This window comes from Eulemur rufifrons, chromosome 1 (assembly GCF_041146395.1).
Source record: "Eulemur rufifrons isolate Redbay chromosome 1, OSU_ERuf_1, whole genome shotgun sequence".
Taxonomy (NCBI): Eukaryota; Metazoa; Chordata; class Mammalia; order Primates; family Lemuridae; genus Eulemur; species Eulemur rufifrons.
Genome location: NC_090983.1, coordinates 29892471 through 29905203, shown reverse-complemented (window position 1 = coordinate 29905203; position 12733 = coordinate 29892471). Strand labels below are relative to the sequence as shown.

Here is a 12733-nt window from a genome sequence, read left to right as displayed (position 1 = left end):
GCCCTCATATGTAATATTCATTGCATACTCAGTGGTTTACATGACTTCAGATTTGGTATTATATAGATGAGTTAACTTAGGCGATTTTCCTGTAAGGTTGGACTGCTTCAAAAGCTTCTCATTATTTAAAATGATGAGTAGCCATCTTATTTAATGATAGTTACATCTGTGATTCATTGCCAGTGGTATAGTCAATTCAGTCAAAGCATTAGTTGTTGAGAACTTACTATATACAAAGAATAATATTAGATGTTGCAGGTAACCTAATGATGAATGAATTATTTTTCTTACTTTTAGCCTTATACGGGAAGGGGTCAATAAGAGGTTTATAAATAACTATGAAGCAAAGTAGAGTATGATAATAAGTATGATATCTATGAGAGAGGTACAAATTCCTATGAAGTTTTCATAGGAGGGTTTTACATGTTGAGGAGACCAGGAAAGGCTTTATGGAAGAGACGCATTTTCATATGGACAAAGCAGAATAGGTAGGGTTTCAACAGGTGAATATGGACAGTGAAAGGAGTTGTGCAAAAGGAAATGGCGTAAGACAAAAGCAGGGCTGGTTCAGAAAACATCAGATAGTGCAGTTCAGCTAAAACATTAGGGTGTGGATGATTTAGTTACATATTTTGTGGTTTATGATTTTATTTTTGCTCTTATATATGTATATATAAGTGTGGTGTTTTATTTTGTATTGTTTAATTTTAAAAGCTCTTTGGAATTTTGGATGTACTCTTCAGTCTCCTACGTACCAGCCCAACTAGAGGTCAGCTTTTCTTACTGCTGTTTGAACCAGGAAATGCTGACATACTTTATGCCTTGCTCTTAAATCAGAAGTACTCCGACAGATTAAGAGAAATCATTTTTAAGGTACAAATATTTCTTAAGCATCTTTGTATTTGGGGACATTTGTGGATATATGAATTTTCTTGCAACATATCCATTCTGTGACTACAAATTCTTTTTTCATATCTATTTCTGATTTTAAATTGTTCAACTTATTCTTATATACATTTTTCATGTTTCAGTTGTTTGCATATTAAAAAACTAATTGTAATCTGAAAAATCATGTCAGTGAAATACTCACTTTTTCATTCCATCCTCATCTCCTTTTTGACTGATGATGGGGTCTGTGTGGCAATTCACAACATTTTAATAGTTAATAATAATAGCTAACCTTATGTAGCACCCACCGTATGTCAGGCACTAAGCACTTTTCATCTATGAGGTTACTTAATCGTTGCAACAACTTTATGAAGTAGGCATTGTTATTATTCCCATTTTATAGATGAAGAAACTGAGTCCAGAGAGATTAATGACTTGTTGAACGTATGGATGAGTTGCTTCACAAATGTTTCCTTGTCCTTGAAAATTATTTTGATAACTGTTACATAAATGGATTACTAGATTGATCCAGAGCTGTCTTGACACAACTTTGTTCCTCTTGTAAGCTGTATGGTTTGTTTCTATCTAAGTCTACCCATTAGGAAAGAAAATTTTAAATTATTTCTCTTGCATTTGCCATATTTAAATTAGAGTTTTAAATACATTAATTATCTAAATACACTTGCATTTAAGTCCAATTTATTCTTAAATCCATTTTTTTAAGGATAATATAATATGGAATGTTCCTCCTATTAGTGCTGGGTTTTTTTTTTTTTTTTACATTTAAGGAATAAAATAATGCTCCAAAAACAATGTATGGTTATATGTTATTCAGTATTAACCTAAGCAACAAACTATTCTTAGTTCTTTATATTGAGAAGAATATATTACTTGTCGTGACCAGATTATGGAACAAATGTTGAAATGCACAAACGTTTATGAACGTAGTAAACAACGTATTCGACTCAGAGAAGTTGGCTACTCAGGATTGGGACTCCTCCTTAATGAAGCACTTGTTAATATTTCTCTCATTAAAAACCTCACCAACCAAATCATAAATACAGGTACGACTAAGGCTAATAATAACTAACACATTTAAGAACTGTTTTTTTCTAGAAGTTTTTTTACTCCTTTCTCAGGTTGCTTTTAAAATTACTTATTTGTTCAGCAAGGCCTTCCTTGGATACTGTGTCTCACATACTTTTGTTGCCTTTGTCTCCTCAGAGCGTAGCACAGTGCCTTACTCAGTAAATGTTTATTTACTGAGTGATTAAATTAATAACTGAGTCCACATAACAAGAAAAGGACACTAGAGAAAATATGTACAAACGATTTTTTTCTTTAAGGGGTTTAAATTTTTAAAGGCAAAATGAAAACTTATTTTAGATATTCATTTTTTCTGGTTTTTTTAATAAATTTTTTTTTCGGTACTTACTTCAAATAGCAGAATTTATGCCAGATGCTGGGAGTTTTCGGGTATAAAGTTTTTTGTCTTAATTAGATAAGACATGTACATAAAAAGATAAATAATAGTATAAGAGCCACATAGTATGGACCGTATGTTCAGGCAATCAAAAGTAAAGAAAACTTACTTAGGGTTAATCCAGGAGGGTGTCAAACATTCAAAACTTATTTTTTCTGTAAAATTTGAACATACATGTAATTCCTATTTTAAAATGAAACAATTATTTCAGCATTTATACAAGTATTACCCATGGTTCTTTCTTTGGTAATCTCTGGAATTTATTTTAACTTTTTGTTTTTTCCCACCATAGATCCTGTTATTAATTTCAAAGATCTGTTATCTGTGGTATATATCTCTCACAGAGCATACATAAATGTTAGAGTGGTCATCTGCAGAAAGGTTAGTAAACCTTTAAGATACATTTTAACAATAGCATCATCATCATACTGTAAATTACTTTTGCATTGAGTGTTTTCTAGCAGATAGAAGTTTTCATTTCTCTTATTTTATAAATGACATAATTTTATAAGTAAACAATTTCCTTTTTGAAGTGAATTAACTTCATGTAATCACCAGAAATCAGCATGTGAATTTGTTGTTCTTAGCTCTTCATGGTCTCCTGGAAATATTCCCTTTCCAGAGTCAAAAATTTATTGCCAGAGAATAGTTTCTTTATTAAGAACCTTCAGTGATTGTGACCATTTCTAATTTATGTACCATATTTTAGAGTTTCTGAATCTTTCACCTCTTTAGGAAGAATTTTCTATGTTTATGAATATTCCAACAATTATTTGTCTTCAGTGCACATTTAACCTTTAAGGCAAGAGATAGTTAGACCTTCTCTCTCCTCCACTGGCCAAGAGTATCTTTTTATGTATATCTTTTCCTATTTGTGGTAATACATATGTAGGACATACTCTGTGAAATAGAATTACTATGTCAGATGAAATTCAAAATGTAAATGTGATTTTGCCACACTGTCCTTTTTTTTTTTTTTGCTCTTCTCCATCCTCCTCCTTTGCAGGCACACATTGTCCTTCAAAATAACTATACCAGTTTACATTTACACAAACAGTGTGTGTGACAGTGACTATTTCCCCACAAGTCAATTGACCTGTCTACTATTTAATTTGCTTCGTTGCTTCTCTTTTTAATTCTACCTCCTAATTATGTCATAGTACTTTTCTGTCAGTTAAAAACAAAACAAACAACTACAACAACAAATATATATATATGTGTGTGTGTGTGTGTGTGTGTATATTTTTTTAATGGCTGATAGTTTTTCATTCTATGGCTATTCTATAAAGTATTATCTTACCCCTTATTGATAGACATTTAGGTTATTTCCTGTTTTTTCATGTTATAAACTGCTGTTAAGAGTAGTATCTTTTTTTTTTTTTTTTTTTGGAGACAGAGTCTCGCTCTTTTGCCCTGGCTAGAGTGCCGTGGCATCAGCCTAGCTCACAGCAACCTCAAACTCCTGGGCTTAAGCAATCCTTTTGCCTCAGCCTCCCGAGTAGCTGGGACTACAGGCATGTGCCACCATGCCCGGCTAATTTTTCTCTCTATATTTTTAGTTGTCCATATATTTTCTTTCTATTTTTAGTAGAGACAGGGTCTTGCTCTTGCTCAGGCTGGTCTCGAGCTCCTGACCTCGAGCAATCCTCCCACCTCAGCCTCCCAGAGTGCTAGGATTACAGGTGTGAGCCACCGCGCCTGGCCAAGAGTATCTTTTTATGTATATCTTTTCCTATTTGTGGTAATACATATGTAGGACATACTCTATGAAATAGAATTACTATGTCAGATGAAATTCAAAATGTAAATGTGATTTTGCCACACTGTCCTCCTTTTTTTTTTGCTCTTCTCCATCCTCTTCCTTTGCAGGCACACATTGTCCTTCAAAATAATTATACCAGTTTACATTTACACAAACAGTGTGTGTGACAGTGACTATTTCCCCACAAGTCAACCCTGAATATTTGAAGTAGGTCATGTAAATTGATCCTTTCATTTCGGTGTACAGTTAGAAAGAACTCTCAGTGCAGCTTGGTTTTTATCCATTATATGTGTGTGAAATAGACATAAGTCTTATTTTATGGAAACTTTAAAGTCATGAAATCATGAAAAGTTTCTTTGCCAAGCAAAGCTTAATCTGGAAGGAAAAAAAATTCATATTCTGCACCAACAAAGTAATGGTAGCTCACTGATTGATATAACATTAGTGAAGTAAGAAACTTCACATGTCATTGTGCCTCATTGCTTTCTGTATCAGCATACATTAGTACTATTAATAGTCCCTGTCAGCATTATTCATTTCCTGCTATGAACTTGTCAGAGTTAGAACTTCTGTGAAGAGAGATATTCAAAACCTTGAGAGCCGAAGTTCTTTTCATCTACATAGAAGTTTATTGGCTGTGTCATAAGTGTCTTAATGATCTTAACTGAATTTCTGAAGGTTTTTAAGAACTTGTTTTTATTCAAAAATTGAAATAATCTCGGTAGTAGAGATCATACGTATTCCCATGTCATCGTTATTCTTTAATTTCAAATTCTTATTCCAGCTAAATAGCAGCATCTGTTTTCTTGGAATGAATTTTTTGAAATTAAAGTTTAGTTTTTGTTTTGTTTGTACAATATAGACTTGTTAGACAAGATAAGCTTCAGTATAGATTTACTGAACAAAATGTTTTTTAAAAGCAACCATTAACTTTGTTGGGAAAAAGATGAGACAGGAAAACATTATTCTTCATATATTCAGCTTCTATCAAAGTGTCTTATGTGTTCTATTCAATCTCCTGACCCTAGTGCCTAGAACCGTGCCTGGCACATAGTACATGTTCGGTAATATTTGCTGAATATAGTAGGCTTGTGGAAAGTATTTAGTTGAGAGAATATCACCTTATTACATTATATATATATATATATATATATATATCATCATTCTATTTATATTTTCTCTGTGACCAAATTATATTAATAACATGTGTGTCTTGGCATGTGGAAGATCATTTTAGTTGTCCTTTAGAACAAACTAAAATGGACAGGAAAAAATAAAAGTTTTCCTTTTTTATCTTTTAGCAAATAATATAGTATATACTGACTTGTACAATGAGTACTATGCGGATTAGTTGGAAACACAATGTCAGTCCTCCAAATAGTTTATAATCTAAGTAAGAACATAATCTTTTGAAAGTATATCCTTCTATAGTTTCTCATTCAATTGCTTTGTCATTAAAACAACTGAAAAGAGACTACTCTTGATATAAAGTACTGTGTACTTTTTGAAGAATTTTGTATTCTTAATCTCTTTGCAGATTTTACAGATTTTGCAGTCCCAGCCAGATGCAGCACATCAGATATCACAACAAGTGGGTTGGCAAGACACCTTAGTTAGGCTTTTTTTAAAAGCAAATTTTGCAAATGGAAATGTTCTTCATAAGCACAGTAGAGCTGTTTTAGTGAAAGACAATGATAAAAATATATCAACTGAAGATTTTAAGAGGAACTTCGATGAAAAGACAGATGAGGAAAAGGCCAACTCTTTTGCCTCAGCTAATGTGTCTTCAGATCAGTGGAGTTTGGAAGACAGACACTCTTTAGACTCAAACACACTGTTATTTCAAGAAGATAGCTCTGTAGGAGAATTGTCTTTCAAATCAGAGAATCAAGAAGAATTCTGGCATAGTAACCCTTCACATTTGAGTTTAGATCTCAGTGGAATTGACTCATGTGAAATGAGTGATAGTGGAAGTCAAATGCTAGACAGCCTGCCTAGTACGCCATCCCCAATAGAGTCTAGTAAGTCATTTTCCGTGCAGTCTGACAAAGAAAGCAGCATCACAAATGATATGGGCTTTAGTGATGACTTCTCTTTGCTTGAAAGCCAAGAGGTAAAGTTCCTTATTTTTCTTTTTATATGTATGTTATATACTTTTAATCCTTAGAAATGTGCAAGCAGTTGTTAAAAATTTCATATTCTGTTCTAAGTTTCATGATCTAAGGTTTAGAAGCCTAAAAGTCACTAGATTGTGAGTTTCTTGAGAGCAAAGCCAATGTCTTATTCATCTTGTATCTTTAGGGCCTAGTAAAAGTTCCAGGTTCATCAAGGCACTTTAAAAATATGTTAAACAATTACAATCATTATGTGTCATAGTTCTTATTATGTACTTTTAATACCTCCTCACTCCAATTACTTAAAATTCCTTTATCTTTTCTAGAGATGTGAGGAGGAGCTTCTCCAATTACTGACAAATATTTTGAATCATGTAATGTGTAAGGGACTGGAGAAGTCTGATGATGATACTTGGATTGAAAGAGGACAAGTGTTTTCAGCACTAACTAAGCCAGGAATATCCAGTGAGCTACTTCGACCATCAGATGAAATAAAACTAACGTAAGCATTCAGTTAGTGATTTTCCAGCCTCCTTTTGAAGTGGGTAGGAGTCTGAAATTATATTCATTATTGAACTTTTATTCAGTATTCAGTGGATTTAAAGGAAGAAATACCTTTAGGAATTAAAGGAAGAAATACTACCATTCTAGTAGGACCTAAAGAGAAATCCCAAACTAACTCAAATGTGAGGAGATTGAAATCCTTTTTTTTTTTTTTGAGATGGAGTCTCACTCTGTTGCCTGGGCTAGAGTGCCGTGGGGTCAGCCTAGCTCACAGCAACCTCAAACTCTTGGGCTCAAGCAATCCTACTGCCTCAGCCTCCCAAGTAGCTGGGACTACAGGCATGCGTCACCATGCCCAGCTAATTTTTTCTATATATTTTTAGTTGTCCAGATAATTTCTTCTATTTTTTAGTAGAGACGGGGTCTTGGTCTTGCTCAGGCTGATCTCGAACTCCTGACCTCGAGCGATCCTCCCACAGGCGTGAGCCACCGTGCCCGGCCCTGAAATCTTAAATAAATTTAAATTTTAAAAGATTACGGATTCCTTGTTTAAATTGTTTTCTGCAGGATTTGAGGACTTGATACATGGTGTTTTATAGGCTTGTCCAAATTTTGAGTGTTTCCATGCTTAGGGAAGGGAGTAGTGTTTTCATGAAAATTACTTCTCTGAAGGATTTAGGGTTCCCTGTAGATAATAGGACTCTGTAACAACAGCACACCAGGGTAGAATTACCTCTTTGTTTTTCTACAGGGCTAGACCGTCTGTAAGGCATAATGAGCCTTTCTTCCCTAAACTTCCCAATTTTCAGCTTTAGAGAAACTGTTTTAAGTATCTCATGGAGGATGGAATGTGAATTATTGTCATAGCATTTTTATAGTCAAGTAAAATAGGTAACTTTAACTTTTAGTATTAGATATATTAAAGATTGATACTCCAAAAAATTAAAAATTTACTCCATCGTTAATAAATTCCGTCCATAATGTCTTAGTGATATCTGCCAGTGATGGTGTATCTTTGGAGATAAAGTATTGCCTCTCAAGCTGTTTTTTCCTTTTTTTTTCATGTCCTACTATCTTCCTAAGATCACAGTGATTTTAAGAGCACTTTGTTTTACACTTAGTTTGCTACAGAAGATGTTAGAATGGGCAGTCACAGAAAACAGAGAAGCAAAAACTAACCCAGTAACTGCTGAAAACGGCTTCCGACTCATGCTGATCATACAAGACTTTCTGCAATCCGAGGGACTAGTTAACTCAAATATGTGGACTGAGAAGGTGTAGTAATATCCCTTTGAAGTTATATTTTGGGAAGTTAAGAACTTTATTCAGAGAATGAAATTTTATACCCCATCTTTTTAGAGCATTAGTACATAATCAGATGCAGTAAACATGGGCAAGATGTGATGAATAGTCACAGATTTTTGTTAGACATTGCTAATATGACTCTTTTGGCTTTTGCCAGCTGAACATTGGGCTAGTTTTGAAATATTTATGATTTGTATTAATGTTGGGGAAAACTCCTCAGTGGATTAAAAAACTGAATGTTTTTACTTCGTAATTTTTCCCCTAGCTTTTAGAGGATATGATGCTGCTCTTTGACTGTCTGTCAGTCTGGTATTCTGAAAGTCCAGTATGGGTAAAACTCTCTCAGATTCAGATCCAGTTGCTTCTTGGATTCATTGGAAGGGGTAATTTGCAGGTTTGTCAATTCCTTTACTTTATTTTCTATACTTGCATGCAGCATAAGTATTATTTTTGTGACAACTAAATGATAATGTCTTTTAAGTATTTTAATTATTTTATTAGTTCCAAAAATATCCATGATTTGACTTGGAGTTTGAGTTTTGTGAGATCAGAAAAGAGCTTGAGAGGCAGCTAGCTAATTGATTGTTTCTTCCTGATATTTATGAGTTGATATAATTTTAAGGCTTCCTTTTATAGGATTTATACATAGCTTATATTAAAAACATTACTCATATCATCTATATTCAGTGTAGCCAGCTAGGTGCTAGACAGCCTGCCTAGATTATTTATATATGTACATTTTAGAGCTTGTATTTTTAGGAAAATTATTTTTTAAGTTGTTCTTTCAAAGTTTTTTCTAATATTTTACTAATCTACAATTTTACATTCTATCTCATACTTTTTTTGTTCATCAAACACCAAGTATCTTTCAAGTACTAAGCATTGTGCTAGGTTTTGAAATAAAGGTAAATAAAATATTGGTCACAAGGAATATTTATCTCTATTTTAAATTAAAATTTTAAAAGGTTGGAAAAGTTTCAAGTGAATTTTAGTCTGTCATTTTTCTATTTACATAGATACTTGTGAGAATCTGGGTTGCATTAGTCATGACAGGTATCCCACAACTATTTATCTGACTCTCTTTATTTTCTTTTGATATTTTAATTTTTGTATTTGGTTCAGGAACTTTGGGGTTGGACTGGTTTCTAATGTGCATAAACTAGATAGGGTGTTGATAAGAACATGGAGAGGTTAAAGCCCAGGCATCATGGCTCACACCTGTAATCCTAGCACTCTGGGAGGCCAAGGCAGGAGGATCACTTGAGCTTAGGAGTTTGAGACCAGCCTGAGAAAGAGTGAGACTCCGTCTCTGCTAAAAATAGAAAAAATTAGCTGGGCGTGGTGGCATGTGCTTGTAGTCTCAGCTACTCGGGAGGCTGAAGCAGGATTCCCTGATACCTGGAGTTTGAAGTTGCTGTGAGCTAGGCTGACACCACGGCACCCTAGCCTAGGCGATAGAGTGAGACTCTATCTGAAACAGACAAACAAAAAAAGAACATGGAAAGGTTAAATTTCTGACATAAAGTTGCCCTGTTTTAAAAAGACCATAATCTGATGATTCTGTTTTCAATAATTATTTATTTCTGATTATAAAAGTAACACCTGCTCACTGTGGAAAATAACCAAAAGCATAAAGAAGAAACAAATAAATTATTCAATATCTCATAACCTAAGAGAAAACAACTGTTAGTATTTTAATATTTTTTTGTAATTTTTTATGAATATATCTTTTTCATATGATTGGAATGATCATATATTTGGGTGATTTTGTATTCTTTTTCTTTTTCTTCCTATTACATAAAACTCATTTCCCCATGTTACTTTTTTAATAGGAGTTTTTTTCCTTTCATCATTGTAGAAAACTTGAAAAATGCCAGAAAACTAAACAAGAGTATTTTCAGGGTATTAAGGTATTTAGGGTATTAAGACACACAGATGTTAGTTTAAATTGTACAGCCTTTTAAGTGTAATTCTAAAATATTTGAACTAAGAACTTTAAAAATGATTATACTTGTCTAATAATTGTATTCTAAAACTAATCCTAAAATAATAATATTACTGAACAATCTTTGTACACAGAGATGTGCATCATAATATTCTTTTTTTCCTCTACCTTGAAATAGAATGAGGATAGCTTTTTTGGCTTTTTATTTATTAGCCTAATGAATATTAAAGTAGTTGCAACTAGCATGCCAGGTAGTTATTCAGTTTAGATGTTGGGAGTCTTTTTTTTGTTCCACTCATAGTTTACCTTGTTTTTTTATTTGATGAAATTTCCCGAAACAAAATGCCTTTGTTTAGTTCACCATTAAATATCCAATGCCTATTTCATAGTAGGGGCTCTATAAATACTCATTAAATAAATAAATGAATGAGTACAATACCTACAGATAAGACTGATCCTATCTTTCGGTAGTTAGTGACCTAAAACATTTCTCACTAGCCTGTTGTTTAATTTCGTTCTCTCAGAAATAAAAGCGTATTTCCTGGAGGTACATGTTAAAGGTTAGGACAGGAATCTCTTTCCTTGTTAGGGTTATAATACAGCTGCCTGCAAAATGAATCTGGCTAGGAAAGTTGTTTTGTTTGGCCCATCTGTATTAATTGCAAGTATTTAAGTGTTAGGAGATTTCATCCAAAACCCAAGATTTCCCAGCTTTTCTCAAAAATAAGACTACATGGTTATTGATTCATTTAGTTACAGCATATGGTCCCCAGCTGGTCTGGTTCTCTACTCCCCCAGTTGTCTTAGCTCAGCCAGAGATTTTTATCCCTGGCTGCACATGAAATCACCTAGAGGAGCTTTTAAAAAATACCTTGGTAGAGGATCACCTATAGTAATTAACTCAGAATCAGAGGGAGTAAGGCATCAGTATTTTTTAGTAATTCCTCAGGTGACCCTAATGCAGTACTGTTTATAATAGGAGGTAGGAGGGGGAATATATGTGGTATGTGTGTATCCAAAATTAAAGCAATGGTCAAGTATATTATCTCATGTTCATTACAGAGTTTATTTATTAAAAGCAAACCACTATATATTCAACTTTTTATGTAAACAGTATTTTTAAAGACACATAGCAAAAAAGGCCCAGAATATTAGCATTGGTATTTCCTGGATGTAGAGATTTTATGACTTTTTTTCTTTCATTTATTGGACTCTATTGGAATTAAGTTCCCTTAGTCAGATTCAAAGACTAAAGTGGGACAAAGGGTTAGGGGAAAATATGAGGAGGGTGGAGAAGCTTCACTATCTAGTAGAGAAGTTAAAGCTTTGAGCCATCTTAGAGATTGTTTCTCCAGTGCTGTTTGCTTTGTTAAGATTTCCATAGAATGACTGCCTAATGTCTCCTCTTGTTGCCTTATCCTGCAAAGACCTGTGTGTACATTCCAGACTAGCTTTTGGCACAGATAAATTCTTGAGGTGGTGTCAGGTTTTAATACTTTTTAATTTTCTTTTGCTTTTCTTTATTTGGGAAGATCCAAAATAAGGAAATAGGATTAAGGGAGGAGGCGAAAGAAGCACAATATATCATTTTTACTGGTTTGATTTTAAGGCTTAGATCTTTCTCTAGCCCCCTTAATGGCCTAATTTACCTTTCCACCTTGAAGTTTAAGGTCAAACCTTAATAGTAATATAGAGTATTTCTTTGCTTGGGCTTATGCTCTGAATATGGGAATTTTAAAGGTAGTTAGGTTTCTGATCAAGAATTTGGACTCCTATATACCTGTCCTTTATGTATCAGAATACTTTTGATCTCAAGTAACAGAAATACCAATTCAAATTGACTTAGTTAAGATGATTTATTGGCTCATAATTGAGGCTTCCATAGTTAAGATGAGTTTAAGGCAGGGTTCAGTCAGGACTCTGGTTCCATTTATTTGCTGTTCTCATAGCGCTACTCTCGATCATCTGTCATCATAAGCTGTCTTTCCTTATGAAAACAAAATGGCTGCCTAACAGCAATTGGGACTGTGTGCTACCTATTTTCTTTTCTTTTTTTTTTTCTTCTTTAGAGATAGGGTCTCGCTCTGTCACCCAGACTGAAGTACAATGATCATAGCTCACTATAGCCTCAAACTCCTGGGCTCAAGCTACCCTGCCACCTCAGCCTCCTAAGTAGCTAGAACTACAGTTGTGTATCACCATGCCTGGCTAATTTTTTTATTTTTTGTACAGACAGGGTCTCACTATGTTGTCCAGGCTGATCTTGAACTCCTGGCCTCAAGTGATCCTCCCGCCTCTGCCTCCTAACATACTGGGATTACAGGCATGAACCAGTGCACCTGGCCCTATGCTACCTCTTTCATATCCAGAGAAAGAGTGCTTCTTCCTACAGTTGTTTTTGGTAGACAATTAGACATGAGGCTGTTGTTGTGTTTCTGTATATCTTATGAATAGAGACTCTGGCTGCCTTTGTTATGAACTGCTTTTTTGATGTTGTTTGTATGAGCAACTTTGGAAGATAGAGGTCATGTCTCCCTCCAGAGCAAAAGGCAGAGTAGTTTACTGTCCGATATAATAATGATAATGTCTCTCTCTGTGACAAAGATCAGACAAGCTTACTGCCTAATATAAAAGATTTAGGTTCCCTATGCTTAGGATTCCTGTCCTAAAATGTGCTCACATGTGCAGGTATCATCTAGTCCTCTTCATTTCTTACTGTGGGAATTCTAGTG

At 34.1% G+C, this 12733-nt stretch overlaps 1 protein-coding gene across 1 annotated transcript in view; it reads left to right on the top strand.

Annotated features, from left to right (window-relative positions):
* Positions 1 to 12733, top strand: part of NBEAL1 (neurobeachin like 1) — a 148971-nt gene that overhangs the window by 77485 nt on the left and 58753 nt on the right. The window contains exons 25-31 of the mRNA XM_069468588.1: positions 715 to 873; positions 1793 to 1952; positions 2664 to 2752; positions 5671 to 6246; positions 6574 to 6749; positions 7873 to 8026; positions 8322 to 8450. Of these exons, the coding sequence (XP_069324689.1) occupies positions 715 to 873; positions 1793 to 1952; positions 2664 to 2752; positions 5671 to 6246; positions 6574 to 6749; positions 7873 to 8026; positions 8322 to 8450 (1443 nt within the window). The remainder of the gene's footprint in view (positions 1 to 714; positions 874 to 1792; positions 1953 to 2663; positions 2753 to 5670; positions 6247 to 6573; positions 6750 to 7872; positions 8027 to 8321; positions 8451 to 12733) is intronic.